The 21,341-nt window shown below is 42.0% G+C and overlaps 1 protein-coding gene across 2 annotated transcripts in view; it reads left to right on the forward strand.

Annotated features, from left to right (window-relative positions):
* Positions 1 to 21,341, forward strand: part of ZNF704 (zinc finger protein 704) — a 218,580-nt gene that overhangs the window by 183,592 nt on the left and 13,647 nt on the right. Inside the window, exons 5-8 of one of the 2 annotated variants that reach the window (XM_059902441.1) lie at positions 5,297 to 5,397; positions 10,719 to 10,986; positions 13,233 to 13,337; positions 14,609 to 14,890. In XM_059902441.1, coding sequence (XP_059758424.1) covers positions 5,297 to 5,397; positions 10,719 to 10,986; positions 13,233 to 13,337; positions 14,609 to 14,614 — 480 coding nt within the window. In that variant the 3' untranslated portion in view covers positions 14,615 to 14,890. Of the gene's footprint in view, positions 1 to 5,296; positions 5,398 to 10,718; positions 10,987 to 13,232; positions 13,338 to 14,608; positions 14,891 to 21,145; positions 21,244 to 21,341 lie in introns of those variants that run through there. The other variant, XM_059902440.1, reaches the window with a different exon arrangement.

The following is a 21,341-nucleotide window of genomic DNA, read 5'->3' on the forward strand; positions in this document are numbered from 1 at the left end:
ACTTTGAAAAGTACTTAACCACCATTTAAGGGGCCTCTGGTTCGACAGGAGAACATTCTTCACCTTGGTAGAGAGAAGTCACTTGATTTCATTAAAGTTGAGGTGCTCATGCTAGTATACTTTTATTCTCCAAAAATTAATCAAGCAAGTGTTATAGGGTGACTTTCATTTTAAATTTAAAATAGGGTAATTTTTATGTTTGGAAATTAATGTAAAAATAAGATACCCTTCCCCAATATTTCTACCATGTAATTATTTGTATTACATACCCTCCCAAATATATAATGTTGTTTATATTCTTTTATAACCTACTTTTTCCCCATTTCAATCAAGGTCCTGGGGGAAGCTGGTGGTGTTCTCAAGTGGGGTAATTGAGAAGAGTTTAATGAAGAGGCTCTTTATAAAGGTGTAGATAGGGCTAGAAGGAATCAGAAGGGATGGTGTGGTACCCCACAGGCAAAAGAGAAAAGCAAGGAGGAAGCAAAGTTGATCATTTTTCTTCATTTCCATTACCTAATTCTCTTTGGGCAACAGATTTCTTTGGAGCCCTTAGTAGGGGCCCAAAAAAGTATGGGCGTAATTGAGGAGATGACACACAAGCACTTGCAACTGGTAGGTCTCCAAATTCCAAGGGATTTAGAGAGGATATTGGTCAGCTTCATTGTATTTTGGGGATTCGATACCTCTATACCAGCTATTTCCTCCTAACTAAGGAAAGGAGTTATACCAATGACATTTATTTTTCTATAATCAGTGCCAAGCTTTACTAATCAATTCAAGAAGCAAATGCTTGACATATTATTGCAAGGACTAGGAACAGAATGTTATACATAATACTTGTTATGGCACAAAAATACCACTGTGATTGTCATTTCCTAAAACAATCAGCAGTTTGACCCTTTACAAAATTCCTAAGATGTAGAATGAATTTGGCTCTATATGTTGTGTAATACTATTATGTTAATTTCAAAAGACTTCATCTAACTGACTAATTGGTAGGAATCATCAAGTGATACTGGACAAGTCACATATCCCTTCTTAAAGCACTTTCTTCTCTTTGTACTGGTAATACCACACTGTCTGGATTACTACTACTTTCCCCACTCTCTCTCTCTCTCTCTCTGGCTTCTCTTTCTCAATCTCCTACATGAAATATTGGATGCTGCAGTATCCTGGGCCTTCTAATCATCTCTAGCTGCATTTTTTTCCCTAGATGATCTCATCCAGATCTGTTTTAAGAAATCCTTCAGCTCCTGACTCCAAATGTATATCTCTAGCCCTGACTTCCCCTCAGTTCCAGGCTCATAGATCCGTGGTCCTACTTGCCACCTCCTCTTGATCACTAACAGGTATCTCAAAATAAGCATATCCCAAACAGAACCACAACTCACAAAGCTATAGAAGTCATCTTTAACACCGCCCCTTTTAACATTCCTCATACTCAGCCCAACAGCAAGTACTGTTTGATCTGCCTCAAAAATGGATCTTTTTTTTTTAAATTTTTATTGGAGTAGAGTTGATTTACAATGTTGTGTTCATTTCAGGTGTACAGCAAAGTGAATCAGTTATACGTATACATATATCCACTCTTTTTTAGATTCTTTTCCCGTATAGGCCATTACAGAGCACCAAAATGGATCTTGAATGTGTCTACTTTTCTCCATTCTCACTGCCCAAACCTGCTTCAAGCCGCCCTCTTCTCTGACCTGTGGGAGCATCACACTGGTGACCTTATTGTTCTCTCCGCAGAATAGAGTGATGTTTTCTTAAAGCCTAGATCATATAATGTCGTTCCCCTCCTTAAACCCCTTCAGTAGCTTCTTTATTTTAGGATCAAATCCAAATTCCTTACCTTCACCTACAAGACCCTGCATGATCCGGCCCTCCTTGCCTCTCCACATTATTTCAAACAGATCACACCCTCTCTCCTTTCCCTCTAAATTCACTGTCCTTTCTGGCCCTACAATATGTCAAGCTCTTCCCCATCTTCACACCTTTGCATTAACTCTTCCCTCTGCCTGGAAAACTCTAGCTCATAGCATGGCTGGCTTCTTCTCCAACCTTCAGGTCCCAGCTCAGAAGTCACTTTCTAGAGGCTTTGTCTGACCTAACGCAGCCCACCCCCATTTCCAATGACCTTACCATACCTGAAACAATCATCATTTATTATCATTTCTCTCTCTCTCCCACTAGGATGTAAGTTCCTGGAGAACAGCTTCTTTTCTTTCTGTCACCTGCCACTGGAATATTCCTTGCTAAATAGCTACCTGGTTTAATGAATAAAGGAATACCATCAGCAAAAAGGCTTGGAATGAATCAGAAAGTGTTTTCATCTATCATGACTTCATTTCCAGATGGATATTTGGACTCTCAGATACCTGTAATTTTGGTTTGAGTCATTAATTCCCTTAAGTGGAAGATAATTTTTAATAGTATAGCTTCATTGTTTGAAAAATGGGCAGAAAGCATTCCTAGGGTGAGGATTTGTTCATTAATATTGTTAAGTTGTTATATGCTTTGAATAAAAAACACCAAGCAGAATTCTTTTTCGGGAACCTTGGGGTTGGGGTGGGGGGCAGGGCAGGATTTAAACTCTCCCCCTTTGGCTCATCTTACATCTCAGGCGTTTGGATCAGTGGCTCAAGGAGATCAGGGAGCCTGAAATTTGTGAACTGTCTCCTTAGAATAAACACTGACGCCTCAGGATCATGTACTTTAAAGTCTCCTAATTCTGTCTCAGCTCCCCTCACATCCCTCTCTCAGCTTCTGCCCATCCCTTCGCTGCTGCAGCTCCTAGAGCTCAGTACTGCCCATTGCAGTGGGGAGCACAGGCAGGCTGTCCGAGATGTCCGGGAGCTACAGTGGGAATGGCTAGGTTGCCGTGTCAGGAATGCCGGCCACCTGGCCAGAGCCCCTGGGACCCCTAGGCCACTGGGCTCATGAAGCCCGCAGGAGGCCTGCGCTCCTTCTGCTGTCACCAATCTTTCCCAGCAGACTGTGGCCCTGTGCCACCATGCTCTGTCCTCCACTTGCCACGCTGAAAGTGACCATTCCCAACACACAGGATACTCCTCACTTCGGGAAGTTGCCAGGTACCTTGTTTCAATTGAGAAACCTAGAGAAAGACTTGGGTGCGGGTGGGTGGCTGGCTGGATCAGGATATTAATCGCATCATAGTAGCTGATGAATCATCCTCTAAGTGTGTAAATGATTGCTTTCTAGAACAGGGCTTGAGGGCAGAAATCCTACTAGACTTGTAAACAATGCTACATCAATTCCGTCAGTTCAAGGAAGGTGTCATGACTACTATGTTGATTGGTCAGGGTAGGCTTACGGTTGAAACAACCCATTCCCAAACATCAGTGGCTTAACCCCATAAAGGATTTCTCATGTCACAATCCAATCAGGTCAGCGGGGGGTGGTGAAAGGGTGTCTCTGCTCCACACAATTCTCCAGGGACCCAGGCCCCTTCCTCCGGGTACAGAGGTTCTTAACCTGGAGTCCACAGGTCCCGGAAAGGGGGTGGACAGAATTCAGGGAGTCTGTGAACTTGGATGGGAGAAAAAGTATACCTTTATTGTCATTAATCTTTTAACTATAATTTAGCATTTCCTGCAATTATGATCGAAGACATCAAACCACAATAATGTTAATGCCACCTGTGACTTTACTACCAATAGAAATCACGGATATTTTCATATCACCTTACAATTTTAGCAGATATCATGAAATATCATTTATGCTTAACACTACTTTGAAATTATGATAGTTACTAGACTCACTTAAAGATCTTTGTTATTTAATGGGTTAAAGAGTACATATATTACCATTTCACAAAATTTTAAAATATTTTGACAGCTATTTCAGTACTCTTGCAGTTTTTCGTAATCCTATGTATTTTATTTTAAACATTAAAAAACATTATTCAAGAAGGGGTCCATGGAATTTAACAGACTGCCAGAAGAGTTCATGGCAAATGAAAGATTAAAAATCCCTGATCTAAACAACAGGGTCTGACTATATAGCACAGGGAACTATATTCAGTATCCTATGATAAACCATAATGGAAAAGAATATTTAAAAAAAGAATGTGTGTGTGTGTGTGTGTGTATATATATATATATATATATATATATATATATATATATATATCTGAATCACTTTGTTGCACAGCAGAAATAAACACAACATTGTAAATCAACTATACTTCAATTTTAAAAATATTGAAAATTTACAAATCTCTGATCTAGTGGTTCTACTGTCCCCTAAGTCCTTGGGTATCCCCTACCTCTAGTCAGCAGAGCGGGCTTGGGTGACATTGAGAAGTAGTTTAGGGATGAGGCTTAGAAGGAATGTGTGTCACTTCTGCCCATGTTCCCCTGGCCCTGACCCCACCTAACTGCAAGGGAGGCTGGGAAATGAAGTCTAGTCTGTTCCCAGGTGAAAACGGGATGGGGCTTGGTGAGTACATGGAAGTGATTGTCACCGTGCCCATGGAAACAATCAGCAAAGAGACAGCAGTCCAACGACAAGCGCTCTCCCTGGAGAAAACTCACTCCCTGTCAAATTCACTCCGGGAAGTATAATCATAATAAGACCATAATAGCTGCCATTGGTTGAATAATTACTCCCGTCATTATTGCACTAAATGATTCACTTTCATGACCTCATTTAATCCTCATAATAACCTTATGAGACAGGTACTATTGTTCCTACTTGATAAATAAGGAAACCAGGACTTGAGAAAGGCAGTCCAGAATCGGTGCTCTCAATCAATGTGCTGAGCTGTTTGGGAAAACTTCTGAGATCCTTGTAAGAGAAGATGGAGCTGTATGCTGGTGGAGAGGGTGGTTCCTGGAACCAGACTCCCAAACTTCATATCCCAGCTTTGCTAGAAGCTAGCTCATCGGGCAAGTTTTACTGAGGCTTTCCATGAATCTGTAAAGTGGTGATAATAATAGCATCCATCTTTTAGGATTAAATGAGATAAATTCTTAGACTAGCACCTGGCACATGGTAAGTGCTCAGTGAATGTTAGACACTGTCATTAATGCCTAAATGACACTGTGACCACCTTCATGAAAGTGAACTAAATATTCCAGCAGGGCTCAGTATTCATGAAGGATGCAAGAAAATCTCTGAGGTCACCAAGATCCTCACCAGCCAGGGGGTTTCCTAGAATGGTGTGCTGAGTTATGGTCAAGAGAATGGGACGCTGCTACTTTTCTAATGAAGGAAAAAATTAAAATTGTTGGGTTAGTTTTCACCTTAATGTAACTTTCTCTCCCATTTATAGAACTCCATGAAGGTGATGTTCAAATGCCTCTGGAAAAACTGTGGGAAGGTTCTGAGCACTGCAGTGGGTATCCAGAAGCACATCCGGACCATTCATCTTGGGTAAGGCAACCCTCCCTTCAGAGCTTGGCGTATGTCCATCAGTTCGATCCAGGGTCACTTGCACTCAGAATTACACACCACACTGTGCCTTAAAAATTCTGAACATAGGAATAGGGACTAAGCCTGCTTGATCTTCCTAATCACTATGGAGATGCCCCCTGCAGATAATATAGGCCAGTATGGCAAGTGGAAAGAACGTGGACTTAAATTTGTAAAGCTTCCCTAGTATACTCACTAAGTCAGGGGTCCCCAATCCCAGGACCGAGGATCGGTACTGGTCCGCGGCCTGTTAGGAACTGGGCTGCACAGCAGGAGGTGAGCGGCAGGTGAGCGAGCGAAGCTTCACCTGTCGCTCCCCATCTCTCCCCATCGCTCGCATTACCGCCTGGACCATCCCCCTCCACCACCCGCTCTGTGGAAAAATTGTCTTCCAGAAACCGGTCCCTGGTGCCAAAAAGGTTGGGGACCGCTGCACTAAGTGATATTAAACAAGTCACTGCTTGGAGCCTCAGGTCCTTCTGAAAATGAGGCTAATAATATCAGCCCTGCAGGGGCATGTGTGAGGGTCAAAAATAAAATGTATGTTAGAATGATTTGTAAAAGATGGACCACTAGGGTAGGGTAGGGTATGGGGTCCTTGAACCCCCTGAAATTGTCTGTAAAATTAGATGTGCACTTTTTTCCCAGTGGAGTGTATTCGTGACTTTGAGCCTCAAAGGCAGATATAACCTGAAAAGGGTTTAAGAACCACAGTGACAATCAGTGCTGCTGTTGCTATTCTTATGATACCTGATGACCTGCTCTATCATTTTCTGTTGCCCAAATAAGTCCTTTATTTGTACAACTGACACTTCTTGTGTTATATAAAGACCATTCTAAGGAAAGATGAAACTAAGTTTCTAGCAACAGGGATTGGGGGCCTCTCCAGAGGGGCAATGGTAGTTCAGTTGCCTTGTGCTTTAGTCTCTGGGTTTTTCTTGTCCAGGGATCTGAGACTGAGAAGAGACCTTGAGAAGCTGTAAGTCATAACCAGTGTGCATAAGGCAAATCCAAATACATGACCAGTCCCCCAAAATGCTTGGACACAGAGGAGCCCTTTTAAAAAGATGAGTGTTGAGAAATAAACACTACAGTCACTTTGTCCAGCAAGGGATAAATTTAGGGAATGCATCATCCATAAAAAAAGTGGTAGAAAAAGAAAACAAGAACTGGTTCTAAGGTGATTTTGCTGATTTGTGTGGATCAGCTCCTTCAGTGACTGGAGAGAAGCAGAGATCTATCTCCCTCACCTGTAGGCTTGGGATGCTGGAGACACAGCCAGACCCTTCCAGGGCACAGCACGTGGAAAGTCACCAAGCGCCGTGGGTGTGGCCCAGCAAAGCAGGGCGTCTGCTCCGCTAGCCAGAGGGTCCACTCATCCTCCAGGAAGCACCACACTGAAACACTGCGGGGCAGAATGCGCTCCTGTTCCTAAAGCCCTCGGAGAAGGAGATCCTGCAGCTTCTCCCCTCAAACCTCACTGTCAGCACAGCTCACAGAGTAAATAGCTCAGAGTTCTTTAAAGGTTTAGGAAGGGCTTCTGGAAGCTATAATCAGGACCTGGGGTATTTGTTTTAAAGTCCCTCTGCCCAACGATTTGAATCCTATTCAGCACTACACAGAAACACATGCCATATATATGTGTTTATAGACTACAAACGGCATCACAGGATTTTCCTTTGAGCTTCCGGGGTGCTCTCATGGTGGGTGAAATTCAACGTGCAGCTGCTGTATTCACTTCCCTGGGATTCCCTTTTTACTCTTCACATTGCCTTGGTGAATTAGGATTCACATCCCTGCCAGCCATCGCACAGGAATGGGCCTGGGTTAGCAGGACTCCAAGCCTGCTCTGTATGTATATGAAGCTCTCATGGACCTGGGTAGGGGTGGGAAGGGGCCCGCCTTTGCCTTAATCCATGTCCTCCATGATGTGACTGTAGGAGGACGGGGCATTTTTAATGAGTGTTGGCTGTGGGACCTAGGGGAAGAAGGGGGCATTCCAGAACCCCCAAATATGTGTCTTGCATCTGATGTAGCTACAGTGCACACCATGCCAGTATAAAAAGTACACTGTTTTTGTCTTAAGTCTCACTCCATTCTTATACACCAGGGGCTGATCCTGATTTATCCCCGTGTAAGACACACAATTTCCCCCAGGCCTGTGTGTCTATTAGTAGCACTCAGGCAGCCAGTAGCAACTCGGCCTGCCCTTTACTGGAGAGGAAGTGGGGACAGGAATAGAACAGATGCACATTCTTCAGCCCACTCTCTGGGGTCTTCCATGCTCTGCTTGTAGGAAAGCCAAGCCCAGCCTGACCTGATACGGCGCAGACACCTCCCTAGACGCCTCAGCCTGAGACCTCAGGGGACACGGAACGGGGCTGGGAGAAGCCCCCGATGTGGCGAAACAGAAAGGCCGAGGAGAAGGGGAGATTTGTGTTTTAAGTTCTGTACAGGGATTGTAAGTGGGAAAAAAGTTTATTCCGAGTCAGTGTCCTGCGCCTGCCGGAAATGGTCATGAAATTTGGGGATGCCCCAGGGAAGGGAGATGTGCAGAGGCTATCCCATAAAACCAAGTGGCCAGATGTGCACCATTTCCCTAGAAATTCATAAATCCAATAAATGTTATTATTTATTCGACAGTTATTTTATGCAAAGCTTTCTGTGGAAAAGTACAATTTTCCATGTCTCAGGGAGAAAAACTGCGGAAGTACTAGAAGATATTTTTCCTGATGATAGTAAACATTGAGGCTTTTTTTTTTATACATATAAATTTATTTATTAATTTTTGGCTGCCTTGGGTCTTCGTTGCTGCCTGTGGGCTTTGTCTAGTTGCGGCGAGCGGGGGCTACTCTTCATTGCAGTGCGTGGGCTTCTCACTGCGGTGGCTTCTCTTGTTGCGGAGCACGGGCTCTAGGCGCGTGGGCTCCAGTAGTTGTGGCACGCAGGCTCTAGAGCGCAGGCTCAGTAGTTGTGGCTCACGGGCTTAGTTGCTCCACAGCATGTGGGATCTTCCCGGACCAGGGATTGAACCTGCGTCCCCTGCATTGGCAGGCGGATTCTTAACCACTGTGCCACCAGGGAAGTCCCAACATTTAGGCCTTTTAACATCAGCCTTATTTTTATTTAATATGCACTCAGTGCTTATTATGTGTGCGGTACACTTCTAAGCACGTATGCAGTAGGCCCTCCATACCTGCAGCTGCAGAACCCACAGATACGGAGGGCCAGCTGTGCTACGTCTATTTTATATAAGGGTGCAGGCTGCCAAAATCACACACACAGCTAGAAGCTGTCAGGATTTGAACCCAGGAGATCCGACTCCAGAATTCATGCTGGGAATCACTGTGCTATAACATCAGCTTCCTTCGTTCATTCATTCAACATTTAATAGGCACCTACTGTAGGCCAGATGCACTGATATGTGTGGTGTGACACAAAGATGAACAAGACATAGCCCTAGAGAATCAGTCTTAAGGAGGCGACAGGGGTTTAAAAAAAAATTACAGAAATGTACCAAGTCATTACATAAAGTGAATTAAATAAACTGAACGCACCTCACAGGGAGCTCAGAGGATCTAACAGTTCGGAATTAAGTCCTAACACCTAACGTGCAAAATACTTCCCCGATTTGAGAGCTCAGGTCACTTCCACCTCCCGCCTCTCGCCCGGCCACTGTCAACTGCTCCACAGCCTGCTTGCTGGCCTCCCACCCCTCTTGCCCTCCTCTCCTCTATTCTCTCTCCAGACAATTGCCAGAGTGATCCTTTTAAAAAGTAACTTATGTCAGTGAGTCTATTTCTGTTTTGTAAATAAGTTCATTGGTATCATTTTTTTAGATTCCATATATAGGTGGTAGCATATGATATTTGTCTTTGTCTGTCTTACTTCACTTAATATGAAAATCTCTATGTTGCTACAAATGGCATTAGATAGCATTAGAAAACAAACTTATGGTTACCAAAGGGCATAGCATGAGAGGGGGTGAACTGGGGAGAGATAAATTAGGAGCTTGGGATTAACAAATACACAGTACTGTATATAAAACAGATAAACAACAAGGACTTACTGTATAGCACAGGGAACTATACTCAATATCTTGTAATAACCTATAATGGAAAAGAGTCTGAAAAAGAATATATATATGCTTTATATATATATATATAATATATTAAAATATATATATATATATATATATATAATTGAATCACTTTGCTGTACACCTGAAATACTGCTACAATTTATGTCAAAGAGTGTTCTGCCTATGTTTTCCTCTAGCAGTTTTATGGTGTCATGTCTTACATTTAGGTCTTTAATCCATTTTTAGTTTATTTTTGTGTATGGTGTTAGGGAGTGTTCTTATTTCATTCTTTTACATGTTGCTGTCCAGTTTTCCCAGCACCACTTATGGAAGAGACTGCCTTTTCTCCATTGTATATTCTTGCCTCCTTTGTCGCAGGTTAATTGACCACAAGTGCGTGAGTCTATTTCTGGGCTCTCTATTCTTTTCCATTGATCGATGTGTCTGTTTTTGTGCCAGTGCCATACTATTTTGATTACTATAGCTTTATACTGAAGTCAGGGAGCATGATTCTTCCAGCTGTGTTCTTTCTGAAGATTGTTTTAGCTATTTGGAGTCTTTTGTGTTTTCATACAAATTTTAAAATTATCTGTTCTAGTTCAGTGAAAAATGCCATTGGTATTTTGATAGGGATTACATTGAATCTGTAGATTGCCTTGCGGAGTGCGGTCATTTTAACAATATTAATTCTTCCAATCTAAGAACACGGTATATTTTTCCATCTGTTTGTGTTGTCTTCAATTTATTTCATCAGTGTCATACAGTTTTCTGAGTACAGGTCTTTTACCTCCTTAGGTAGATTTATTCCTACGTATTTTATTCTTTTTGATGTGTTCCATTATGGGTTTCTTGTCTGCCTCTCCCCCTAGACTATATGTTCCACCAGGGCAGAGTCTATTTATGTTTTGTTCACTGTAAGAGTGGGACTCTAAAAAAAAGAGCCAGGACATAGTAGACTCTCAATAAATTGTTGTTGAATAATTGATTGATTGGTTGATTAATTGCATACATTGCTTTAAGAAGTCAAGGAAGGCTTCCCTGGAAGTGGACAGTTGAGTGTTGCAGGATAGGTAAGAGTTTGCCAGGCAGACAGAACAGAGGAAAAGCATTCCAGACAGAAGGAACAGCATGTGATATGCCAGATTTCAAGGCAAGAAAATGGCTTGGGTGAGTAGGATTGTTTTGCTCTCTTTTGCATTAGGCGTGTTGGGGAGTCTGATTACAGTGATGGAGAAGAAGACTTTTACTACACTGAGATCAAGCTCAACACAGACTCGGTGGCAGACGGACTGAGCAGCCTGGCCCCGGTTTCGCCCTCCCAGTCCCTGGCTTCGCCTCCTACTTTCCCCATCCCAGATTCCAGCAGAACAGAAACTCCTTGTGCCAAAACTGAGACAAAATTGATGACACCCTTGAGCCGCTCCGCTCCCACCACCCTCTACCTCGTGCACACCGACCACGCTTACCAGGTGACTGGCAAGGGACCGTGAGAGTAATCACTTTACTTCTGACCAAAAGCAGTAGCATTCTGACCTCTGAGTAAAGGATAACTCAGTGGAAAAACAGCATCCAAGAGAGCCCAGTAGCAGAGTTCGCTTTTTCTTTTTCTCCTTTTAAAGCCAGAATCTCGCACGGATGAAACCCTGTAGGTCCTTGGACTTTGCAGTACTGATTGAAGATCCGATCCCTGAGACGCTGTTATGAGAATTAAAATCCTTAATACTGTAAAACTCTCAGAAGGGTGCCTGGCACGTGATATAAGTACCTGTTAAATAAAAAATAAAATAAGTGAAAAGATGAGCCTTGAAAAGTGCTGACACAATGCCACCCTCGTCCTGCACCCCAGTCTGGGACTTAGTGCCCTCCCTTCTGAACTGGTAACTAACTCTGTCAGACTGGAGCTGTGGTTGTCAGTGTTCCCCAAATCAACCGTGTCGGCATCACCTGGAAACTTGTTAGAAATGTACATTTCTTGGGTTTGCCCCAGACCTGTGGGACCAGAAGGAGGGGTGGGGCTGAGCAGTCTGTGCTTAACAGACCCTCTAGGGGATTCTGCTTCACTCCAAAGTCTCACAAGACCTTAGAGACAAATCCTGCAAATACAGGACACGGCTAAAGCTCCTTTTCCCCCAGCAATTATTAACTCTTTTAAGTGTTGATTTAGTAAAGTTTCAATACGCTCAAATTTTTAAAAAAATTTTCCCATAATTATCAACAACCTTACGTAACTTTTTAGAAGAAAAATCTCCTGTACATATTTGTAATTGTGTTGTCCCACCCTTGTTTTATAAACACTTTCCATAGAACTGAATATATAACCGAATTCAATTAAATCAAAACATTAAATTGTTTTAATCATTCTTTTGTTAGGGATCTACTTTTTAGTCTATCCAGCTTTTTAATTATCATTAGTAAATCTACAGAGGATACTTCTGTGCCAGTAGCTTTATTTTTTCTTTGAATTTCCAGAAGAGTAATTATCAAGTCTTAGGATATAACATGAACAGCTATGTATTGCCAAAATATTTTCCAGTGGTGCCAGTTAGGAAACCACTGTCACTAGCAACTGTATATATAAAAGTAGAAAAACTAAAGCTGTAGAGGAAGAATTCAGCCATTTATTTAGTAGACTTCAACTCAAGAGCAATGGAATAGAGCTAATTATTAAATTAGTTGATGCAATAACTTTCATTCCTGACTCTTCTTACGGCGGTCAAAAGAATTATTCATTCCTTTGTTCTTGTTTGTCAGTATCGCATTTAGGTCCGAAATCGTGGGCTTGAACCAACTTAATTAAATTATTCTGCTTATCTATACAATGAGAGTTGGAACACACACTAAGGGATCTAGAAGTTCCTTCCCAAACCATTTATTCACAATGTTGGGATATTTTCTGTTTACAGATATTATAAATGCTCAGCATAAAAATATTAGAAACATAAGCAAAGAAAGAAAATCCATCCTTAGTCCCAACAACAAGAAAGCCCCTTGGTTCATATTTTTGGTATGTCCTTCAGAAGTATTCTATGTGTGTATGTATACTCATTTTTTAAAAAAAAAAAAAGGAATCTATTTTAGTACTGTTTTCACTATGCTTTGTTTTTTCCACTTAATATCTCATGAACATTTTCCCACGCCAATGAGTATTCTTCAACAACATCATTTTTAATGGCTCCATGGCCATATCATGATATATCTACCCTTTTCCCTATTATTGGACACGTGTTTCCAGTTTTGTTAAATATAATACATAGTTCTGCACTGAACATCCTTATATCCATTTCCTGAGAATAAATTCTAGAAGTGGAATAGCTAACATACAGAACACTAAGAATTTTTATATGTATTGCCAAATTACCCTCCCAAAGTGTTGTAATTTACAACCTACCATCACTGCATAAAAAAGTGACTTCCCAACTTGATAGTGAGGAATTGTATATCACAGATGTCCTAAAATAGGTATATGTATGTATAAGCAAATTTCTTTTCAGAAGTCGGTAGTCAAAAACTTTCTCCTTTTATACCTTAGATTGCTTAGATATATAAAAAGTTTATCTCTAGCTACTCTTATTGACTGTGTTTAATTTCCTCCTATTATAATTTAGTCATTAATATAGCTGAGATTATTTCTGAGGCCCTACTTTGGAAATGGCAGCTTAAGACTCTGAGGAGAAATGTTCTTTCATAACAACTTTCTCTGTTTTCTATTTGACAGGCCACGCCCCCTGTGAACATTCCAGGATCGGCCAAGTTCACCCCCAATGGCAGCAGCTTCAGCATTTCTTGGCAGTCTCCTCCAGTTACCTTCACAGGCATTCCAGTAAGTAGAAAAGCAAAAAGCCAGAAATCTGGTCAAAGCCAGACATATATTTAGAGAACAAATTGTAGAAACATGCAAGAAAAAGACAAAAATTGGAATGCCAGAAGAATTCTTTTTTTTTTTTTGTAATGATATTTGTAAACTCAGCGAGGTGTCTCGTGGTTCAGACAGGCCCAACTTCTTTGTAAAAAGGTGCTTTGACTGGAATTTTAGAAACTAAAAGACAGTTTCATCTGTTGATAAACAACTTGTTGGAAATATATCAAGATTTTTTGTGTGGGTGGTGTATTTGTATGTTTCCAAAAGGCTTTATAAAATTAATAGCCGAACTCAGACCCTGAACATAAAAGAAAGAGACCCTATACATAAACGGCATTTATTATTATGAGTAACTTTATAAGATTTGACTTTGAAATTATTGTTTGTGGGTATGTCATTTTTGCAAGTTCAAATAGTAGAAACTGAAATCACTTTCTTTCTTCCAAAGCCTGAATAGTCCATGCTGATGGGTAATTTGCAAATAAATGAGTGCTGAAATATGCCATCGGGTTTAAGTAGTATATAAGAATTGATTTGACATAGTAAATGATTACTGTCTGAAAACTCAGCATGAATTTGCTTGATTCTTAACTATTCATTTAAAAAGATATTGGGTCTTCTATAGCTTATCACAGAATATCCATAGACCCCCATCCCGCTGATGCTCAAGGGGGTTTATAACTCCTGATAAGGTTCAGGAAAGTGGCTTATGATAATAGACATTAACCTTATTTTCTCCTCTCCACCCCTCTCCCTAAGGACCTCACAAAAGCTTCTTATTGCAACCACTGGCAACTCCCAGAGGTTTCCAGCAAATACCAAGGCCTCCTGTGGAGCTGATAAAAATGAAAGTGGCTCAGTCAATTACGCTGTGCTCTGTCAATGAATATTTATTAAATTCCCTAGAGGAATAGTCAACAATAAAAAGCATCCTGCTGGCAGCAATTCGAGAATTTGTGGCTTCCAGAAAATACTCCTAGAATAGGATTTTTAAACAGGATCATGGATCTGGAGTAATTATGAAAGGTGCCTCCTTCACGAAGAGTGGGAACTGCTGGTTGTTCTCAAAAAGCAATAATACGATGAATGCCCTGTTAGTAAACATTTAAAAAGAATAGCTTAGACATGTAGGTATTAATTTTGTTTCTGGCAGGAACAATGATCCCCTAAGGTGGGTGTCAGAGGTAAACAATCAGCCCTTTTGGTGACTTTTTTTTTCTTTTTTTGGATAGACATAAAAAGACCCAGAGTGGCTCTCGACGTGACATTTGAGACAACCCTTCTAAGCCAGCAAGGCAGCTACAATCACAGAACGACAGAGCCCTGCTATTCTGAATTCCGTTCCTTCCCTTCTTTGATTTGAGCAGAATTTTCAAGGGCATCCCCCTAAAGCTCATCTGGTGTAAAAACAAGTATAGTGTGTAGACAGAACAGCCCAGTTCAGACTTCCTTTCAGATTACCTCTATGACCAACCCAAATGGAATATTTTCCCCTTTTCTTCTATTAATTAAATCATCTCCTTCTGAAGTATAGTGTGACATCACGCTGTGTGGTTTTTTTTTTTTAAATTGGGGTATAGTTGTTTTACAATGTTGTATTAGTTTCTACTGTACAGTGGAGTTCCCTGTACTGTACAGCAGGTTCTGATTAGTTATCTATTTTATACATATTAGTGTATAGTGTACATGTGTATTAGTGTATAGTGTACATTAGTGTATACATGTCAATCCGAATCTCCCAGTTCATCCCACCACCCCCTGCTTTCTCCCCTTGGTGTCCATACATTTGTTCTCTACATCTGTGTCTCTATTTCTGCCTTGCAAACTGGTTCATCTTAACCATTTTTCTAGATTCCACATATATGCGTTAATGTACGATATTTGTTTTTCTCTTTCTGACATTTCACTAGTTCCATGTCCTCCAAAGTTCCTAAATGTCTTACACGGTAGGATACCAGCCAGGATCCCTCCTCCTGTTGGTTTTTCAACAGTGAAATTTTAAAACTCTTCTCTCTGTGGACACTGTGGACAGAGTCCCTCATTTTGCTATCGATTGGTTACCAGGGACGTTCTGGACTAGAGCTTTGACAGAAAGTACATAGAGTAACTGAGTTAACTAGGTATCCCACTAAAATCCTATGTGAGCTTCTAATTTATCCTGTCGCCAGAGAATTCCCAATCTATCTGGTTTTAGACTGTTTCAGCAGTCAAGCTTGCCATTGCTATCTAAAAATAAAGGTGAGGGGATGGAGGGAGCTGCCATTTTCGAAGGCTTTTGTTTTATTCTAGAAAGAAGACAAGGAGGCTTACTACTAAAAATGTTCTTCATGTTGCCCTACTCTCTATCAATGCTTTTTTTAAAAGAAAAAAAAAAAAAAACTGGCTGTTTGCTGTCCGCCCCCTTCTACAGGGGGCTGGATCTCACAACTCCACACCACCCAGGCATAGGACTGTCACATGTCCACTGGCTGGGTGCCAGCAACCGTCCCTGAATTCTCCAGGGGTGCTAGTCCCGCCTCTAGAAGACAGGGAGCCAGGCTGACTCTGAGAACATGTGAATCCCCACCTCCTAAATTCGTGTAATAGGATTTTCAGACAGAAGCTCTAAAAGTTTTAAATGATAAGGTACTAGTATTAGTGGTGGCTTCAACTTTATCCAAACTGAAGAACAGAGCAGTTGCCGTTTTATTAAATCCTCATTAAAGAACACATTTCTTGTTGTACTCCAAAGCAAGTATTCTGAGGTTGTCAACCCCATTTAAGGTTTCCTTTTCTCCCATGTCTTTGAGACCTGGTATTGAAGAGGGCATGCTTTTGTATGCTTCCTAGAAAGTAGAAATAATCTCCTTCTGCGAAATCCCAAGGTTTGAAGAATTTTATTTATTCATTTGCCTACACTGAACTTCCTGAATTTGGGGCTTTAATAAGTTCCCTGGGTAAGACCTCTTCCCGGAGGTGTATAGCCCAGAAGGTTGATCTGCATATTCACCAAGGTGACGTTTCAGTCTTTTCTAGCCCAAGGCTATGGACATAGGGGTAGGGAGAAGACCATGGTTAATTACTGCTTTCTTTGACCTGTTTTTCCCCAATGACCCCTAATTATCTCCATTTCTTTCCCTGTCTTTTCATGGCAGAAAGCTGAGAGCTCTTGGCCCCTGTGTTAGTCTGCCATAATAGGCTGGGTGGCTTAAACATCCCACATTTATTTTCTCACAAGTCTGGAGGCCAGAAGTCTCAGATCAGTGTGCTAGTTGATTCAGTTCCTGGTGAGGGCTCTCCTGCTACCTTGTCAGGGGCCAACTTTTTGATATATCCTCCCATGGCCTTTTCTTTTTGTGGGTAGGGAGATAGAGAGCCCTTTGGTGTCTCTTCTTCTAAGGACACTAATCCTATTGGATCAGGGGCCCACCCTTTGGACCTCATTTGTCTTTAATTATTTCCTTAGAGACCCCATCTCCAAATACAGCCACACTGAGAATTAGGGCTTCAACATGTGAAGGGGGGTGGGAGGACACAAAATCCAGTCCATAATAGGCCCCATGCAAGCAAATAGGAGCTAATCAACCTGCTATCCAAGGGCCATTCCAAGAGGCTTCAGGCCAGAAAGACAGTCTCCAGACCTGAAATAGTAGTGCTTAACTGTTAGCTTTTTAGCTAGTTTGTTTTTTATTAAAACTTTGATGGAGGGTTCAGAATATTATGTTAGAAGAGATTAAAACCAAGAAAAGGGGCTTTTTTTTTTTCCCACTTGGGAGATAGAAAATCACACAAAAAAGAAATTTCTCCAACATATTTACAGAAGGACACAACATCTATATTACTGCTCTAGTGTGAAGCAAGTCCTGACTGGCATTTACAAGCCGTGACCTCTAGCCGGTCACAGGACCTCTTTCAAGCAATGCCCTCGACTCAGCTCTACGACAACCACCTTGTATCATTGTATTGTTGAACACAATGCCTGGCACTGGCTGACATTATGTTGTACTTCCTAGTGTTGTTATCTGTGACATGTCTCATTACTGTAAAACCGGGGGCAGAGAAAGTGGCTTCTCCCTATCTGGGGTTGACTCATCTAACACAAATATACTCAACATATGGGAAAAATTAGCCACGATTTTTGCAGACTATAATTTAGAATTCTTTAAACTCTTCTGAGGTCACACCTAATCAGGAGACAAATTACAGGCATACAGCCCATTTTATTTATTTAGAAATAATACCATACAGTACTCTCTCTAAGTGTATCATATGCTTTATAAAACATGTCCCCAGATAGAACTTAAAAATGGTTAAGATGTAAAACAAATAACTCTGGAATGTGGAGGCCACTGGGAGAGAGAGCCAAATCATGTTTTCCAGGGCTTTATTCCAGGGCACACAGTACTGCCATCAGTTATGAGGCAGGATGGAAGAGAGAAAAAGCAGGGCTTTGACACCGGTCAGAACCGAGTTCCAAGGTCGGCTGGTGTCAGACAGCCCATATTCAAATCCCGGGTCTGCCATTTACTTTCTGTGTGGCCTCAGCAACTTCCTTAACTTCTCCATTTCCTCATCTATAAAGTGGAAGTGATAATGATGCTTATCCTGGGCTCCTTATGAGGATTAAATTAGATAACACAGGGGAAGGCGCTTAGTGTAACAAGCTCTTGGTAATTACTGATACTACTTCTAACTCTGGGATGCATGTAGGCCAGTTCCCTGCTCCAAGCCTAAATTGTCTTCCCTACAAAATGCAGATAGTGCTTATTTTGCAGGCTTTTTGGTGAAGATTAAAAGGGAGTATAAATAACCTAGTGGCCTTTCACATTTGCAAGCACTGAATAAATGTTGGCTCCCTACGCCAGCCTCCCCCTACCCTCAGCGCCAGCTAACATAAGATGCCAAAACATGATTGTCTTGCTATTAAAAAATCTCCAGGAAAGCTCCCGATCAATAGCCGGAGGATATTGATCCTCCCACAGAACTAAGCCGCACGCTGGTGTGGGAAGAGGGTCCCGGCTTCCACTATGCTGCAGCCTGTAGAAACCCAGGTCTGTTGTGGAACGGGAGGGGCTGCCATCAGACAGGGCTAGACACGGAACACGTGTGCCCTCAACTCCAGACTTAAGAAAGCCGTTAGCAGAAATAAAGAAGGTGGAGAAGGGTTCTTCCTGCAGTAGGTCCAAAGCTGCCCCTCATTCCTCCCCTAAACCTATGAGGTCACCAGTGTTCTAATTTCAGTTAAGTGGCACCTCCATCCCTCCAGCCTCTCAGGCCAGGACCTAGGAGGCATCCTTGGCTCCTCTTGCTTCATCCTTGATTCATCGAAAGATTTGTCCTCTTATTTTCTGTCCTATATCCCATCTATCAGCAAGTCCCGGACTCTGCCGCTACAGGATACGAATCCAGCCCCTTCTCCCCACCACTGCCACACTCTCATCTAAATCACCAGTACGTTTTTCTCCTGAAACAGTGCAAAAGGCTCTTAAGCGGTCCTCGGGGCTCCTGTACGGGCTCTTGCTAACCCATTCTCCGAGGAGCCAGAGCGATCTTTGTAAAGCATTAATCAGATGTCTCACTTTCTTAAAACGCTCCACTGGCTTCCCTTGCACTTAGAATCACCTTCAAGTTCCTCATCACAGCTCCAAGGCATGACCTGAACCCACCACCTCCCATCCTCCCGCCTTCCTCCTGCCTCCTACGCATTGTCTTCCGGCCCCACTGGCACTCTGCACCTGGGAGGCCTTGGCCCTTGTCCCGCCCCTTTCCCCCAGAGTGCCCTGTAGATCAAAGGTAACCTCCTCAAGAAGCCTTCCCTCACCACCCTGAACAAATATGTCCTCTCCTTCCATCACGCTTGGCCTGGTAGCCTATTTTATTTTCTTCAGGCACTTATCACTAAAATGCCCTTACTTGTTCTGTATTTATTGTCTATCTCCCCACTAGAATGTACACTCCATGAGAGCAGAGACTTTATCTTGTTCAGGGCTGTATCCCCACAATCTAGAACAGTGCCTGGGGCATAGTAAGTATTTAATAAATATTTGTTGAATAAAGAGCATCTTATAATCTCATATCACCCCACACAAAATTGACGTATGGCAATTCTGCAAAACTTAGAACCTTCCACATTATCCCCGGCTGATGGAAACAGTGTCACTGTCGTGTCACCTAAACATTTCCAGCTCTCTGACTGGATAAAGAGGTGCTCTTGGGATTCTACAAGTTCTACAATAATTTTAAAAACAAAATTTTTTTTTCATTGTCCTGAGCACTTGACAAGTCATATGAGCATATTCTAGATCGTCTACAGTGGTAGTAAACTCTGAAGCGTTCACTCCTTCTACTGTGTTAATATGCATCCTGGTCCCGATGGGATGGGGGATGGGAGTGGGAGGTGGGGATTCTGCTTCTGGAAGAACCTGCATATCCATCCACATCAAATGCAGACACTGAACTCCAAAGCTTTGGTTTTTAAAAAATTATGTATGTCACTCACCTCTGCTGGCCCTCAATCCACCTAACTTTAGCAAAAAGTAAAGACCAATGGTACAGAATAAATGAGACTCATGGCAATAATGGTTTAAAATGTTAGGTTTTTTTTTTTCTTACGTGTTTAATTTTTTTTTAATTAATGACTAGGAAAATAACACTTATGTACGTTCCTTTACATTGAAAGAAAATATAAAATACTGGTCCCTGTACTAGAGAAAATCAATTCTATGGAATGTTTCCGTGACTGTTGGTTGGTACTGGTATTTCTGTGGTCATGTTGGCTTCTAAGTGATTAAGTTTATCAATTTATTAGATGTTTGCTCTTTTGTATATGGCAATATTGTATATTTACTTGAAACATCATTTATCTTTTGTTATAAAATTAGTTTTGTGTAGCCTTTGAGAATCCCATTTGCTGGGAAGATATTTAGTGCTAGGTGAGCAGGTGATACAAAGAGAATAAGTGAGAAATGCAAGAGGAATGGAGAACAAAGGGGACCCTCCCATCATTATGACTGAGAGGCGGGGCATAAGGGGGTTAAACACATGCTCTGGCATCAGAGAGAGCTCAGTACAGCCCTGGCCATTGCAAGTTCCATGACCTGGGGCAAGTTATTTAACATCCCTGTGCTTGGTTTCCTCATCTATAAAATAGGAACAGTGAGTACTTATCACATGGGGTAGATGTGAAAGTAAAGCTGTTGTCAGTGACCCTGGCACATAGTGGATGCTCAGTAAGTACTACAAGGTTGACATTCATCCTTGATTTGCTCAGGATCTTTGCTTCTTGCCTTTATCTCTGTTCAGACCCCAGAGTCTGCCATGTGGTCATCGTATGCAAGAAGCCATTTATTTACTGGCTGTGAATGATCTAACTGAATACACAGAAGGCTGAGATCCACATTGTGTGTTGCCACTGACTGGCTGTATAATCCCAGAGAACTCTCTTAACCTCTTTTCTTCTTTAAAAGAGAGACGGATGAGGCTTGGAATAGGAATATGCTTTAAGGTTTAAAATATTATTCAAGTGAAAATGGGCAACTGGGAATGCAGAGGTGTTGTGAAGTCATGAAGGTTTGTAAAGTATTCATTGTTGCTGGGTCTTTTCTGTTGGGGGATGCCTTTAAATTCTGCCATGAGCATCACCCCATCCATTTTAACATGTGGTCTCTGTGAAGGAAGCACAGCCTCTCCGTGTCTGTTGGTTGGGTACCCCTGCCCACGTGGCAAAGGCTAATGAAATGCATGGTGAGGAGAGCCTGCCCCGTTAACTTTGTTTTGCATGTGCTTACTAGGTGTCACCAACCCACAGTCACCCGGTGGGCACAGGAGAGCAGAGACAGCACACTCACACCGTCTTGTCCTCCCCACCCAGAGGGACGGTCAGCCTAAGGTATGACTGCTTGACACCCCACATGCCTCCTCTCCAGGGAATTAACTGAAGAGTAGAACAGCGAGGAAAAGAGAAACCAGAGATACAATCTTCGTAAA

This window comes from Balaenoptera ricei, chromosome 17, assembly GCF_028023285.1.
Source record: "Balaenoptera ricei isolate mBalRic1 chromosome 17, mBalRic1.hap2, whole genome shotgun sequence".
Classification (NCBI taxonomy): domain Eukaryota; kingdom Metazoa; phylum Chordata; class Mammalia; order Artiodactyla; family Balaenopteridae; genus Balaenoptera; species Balaenoptera ricei.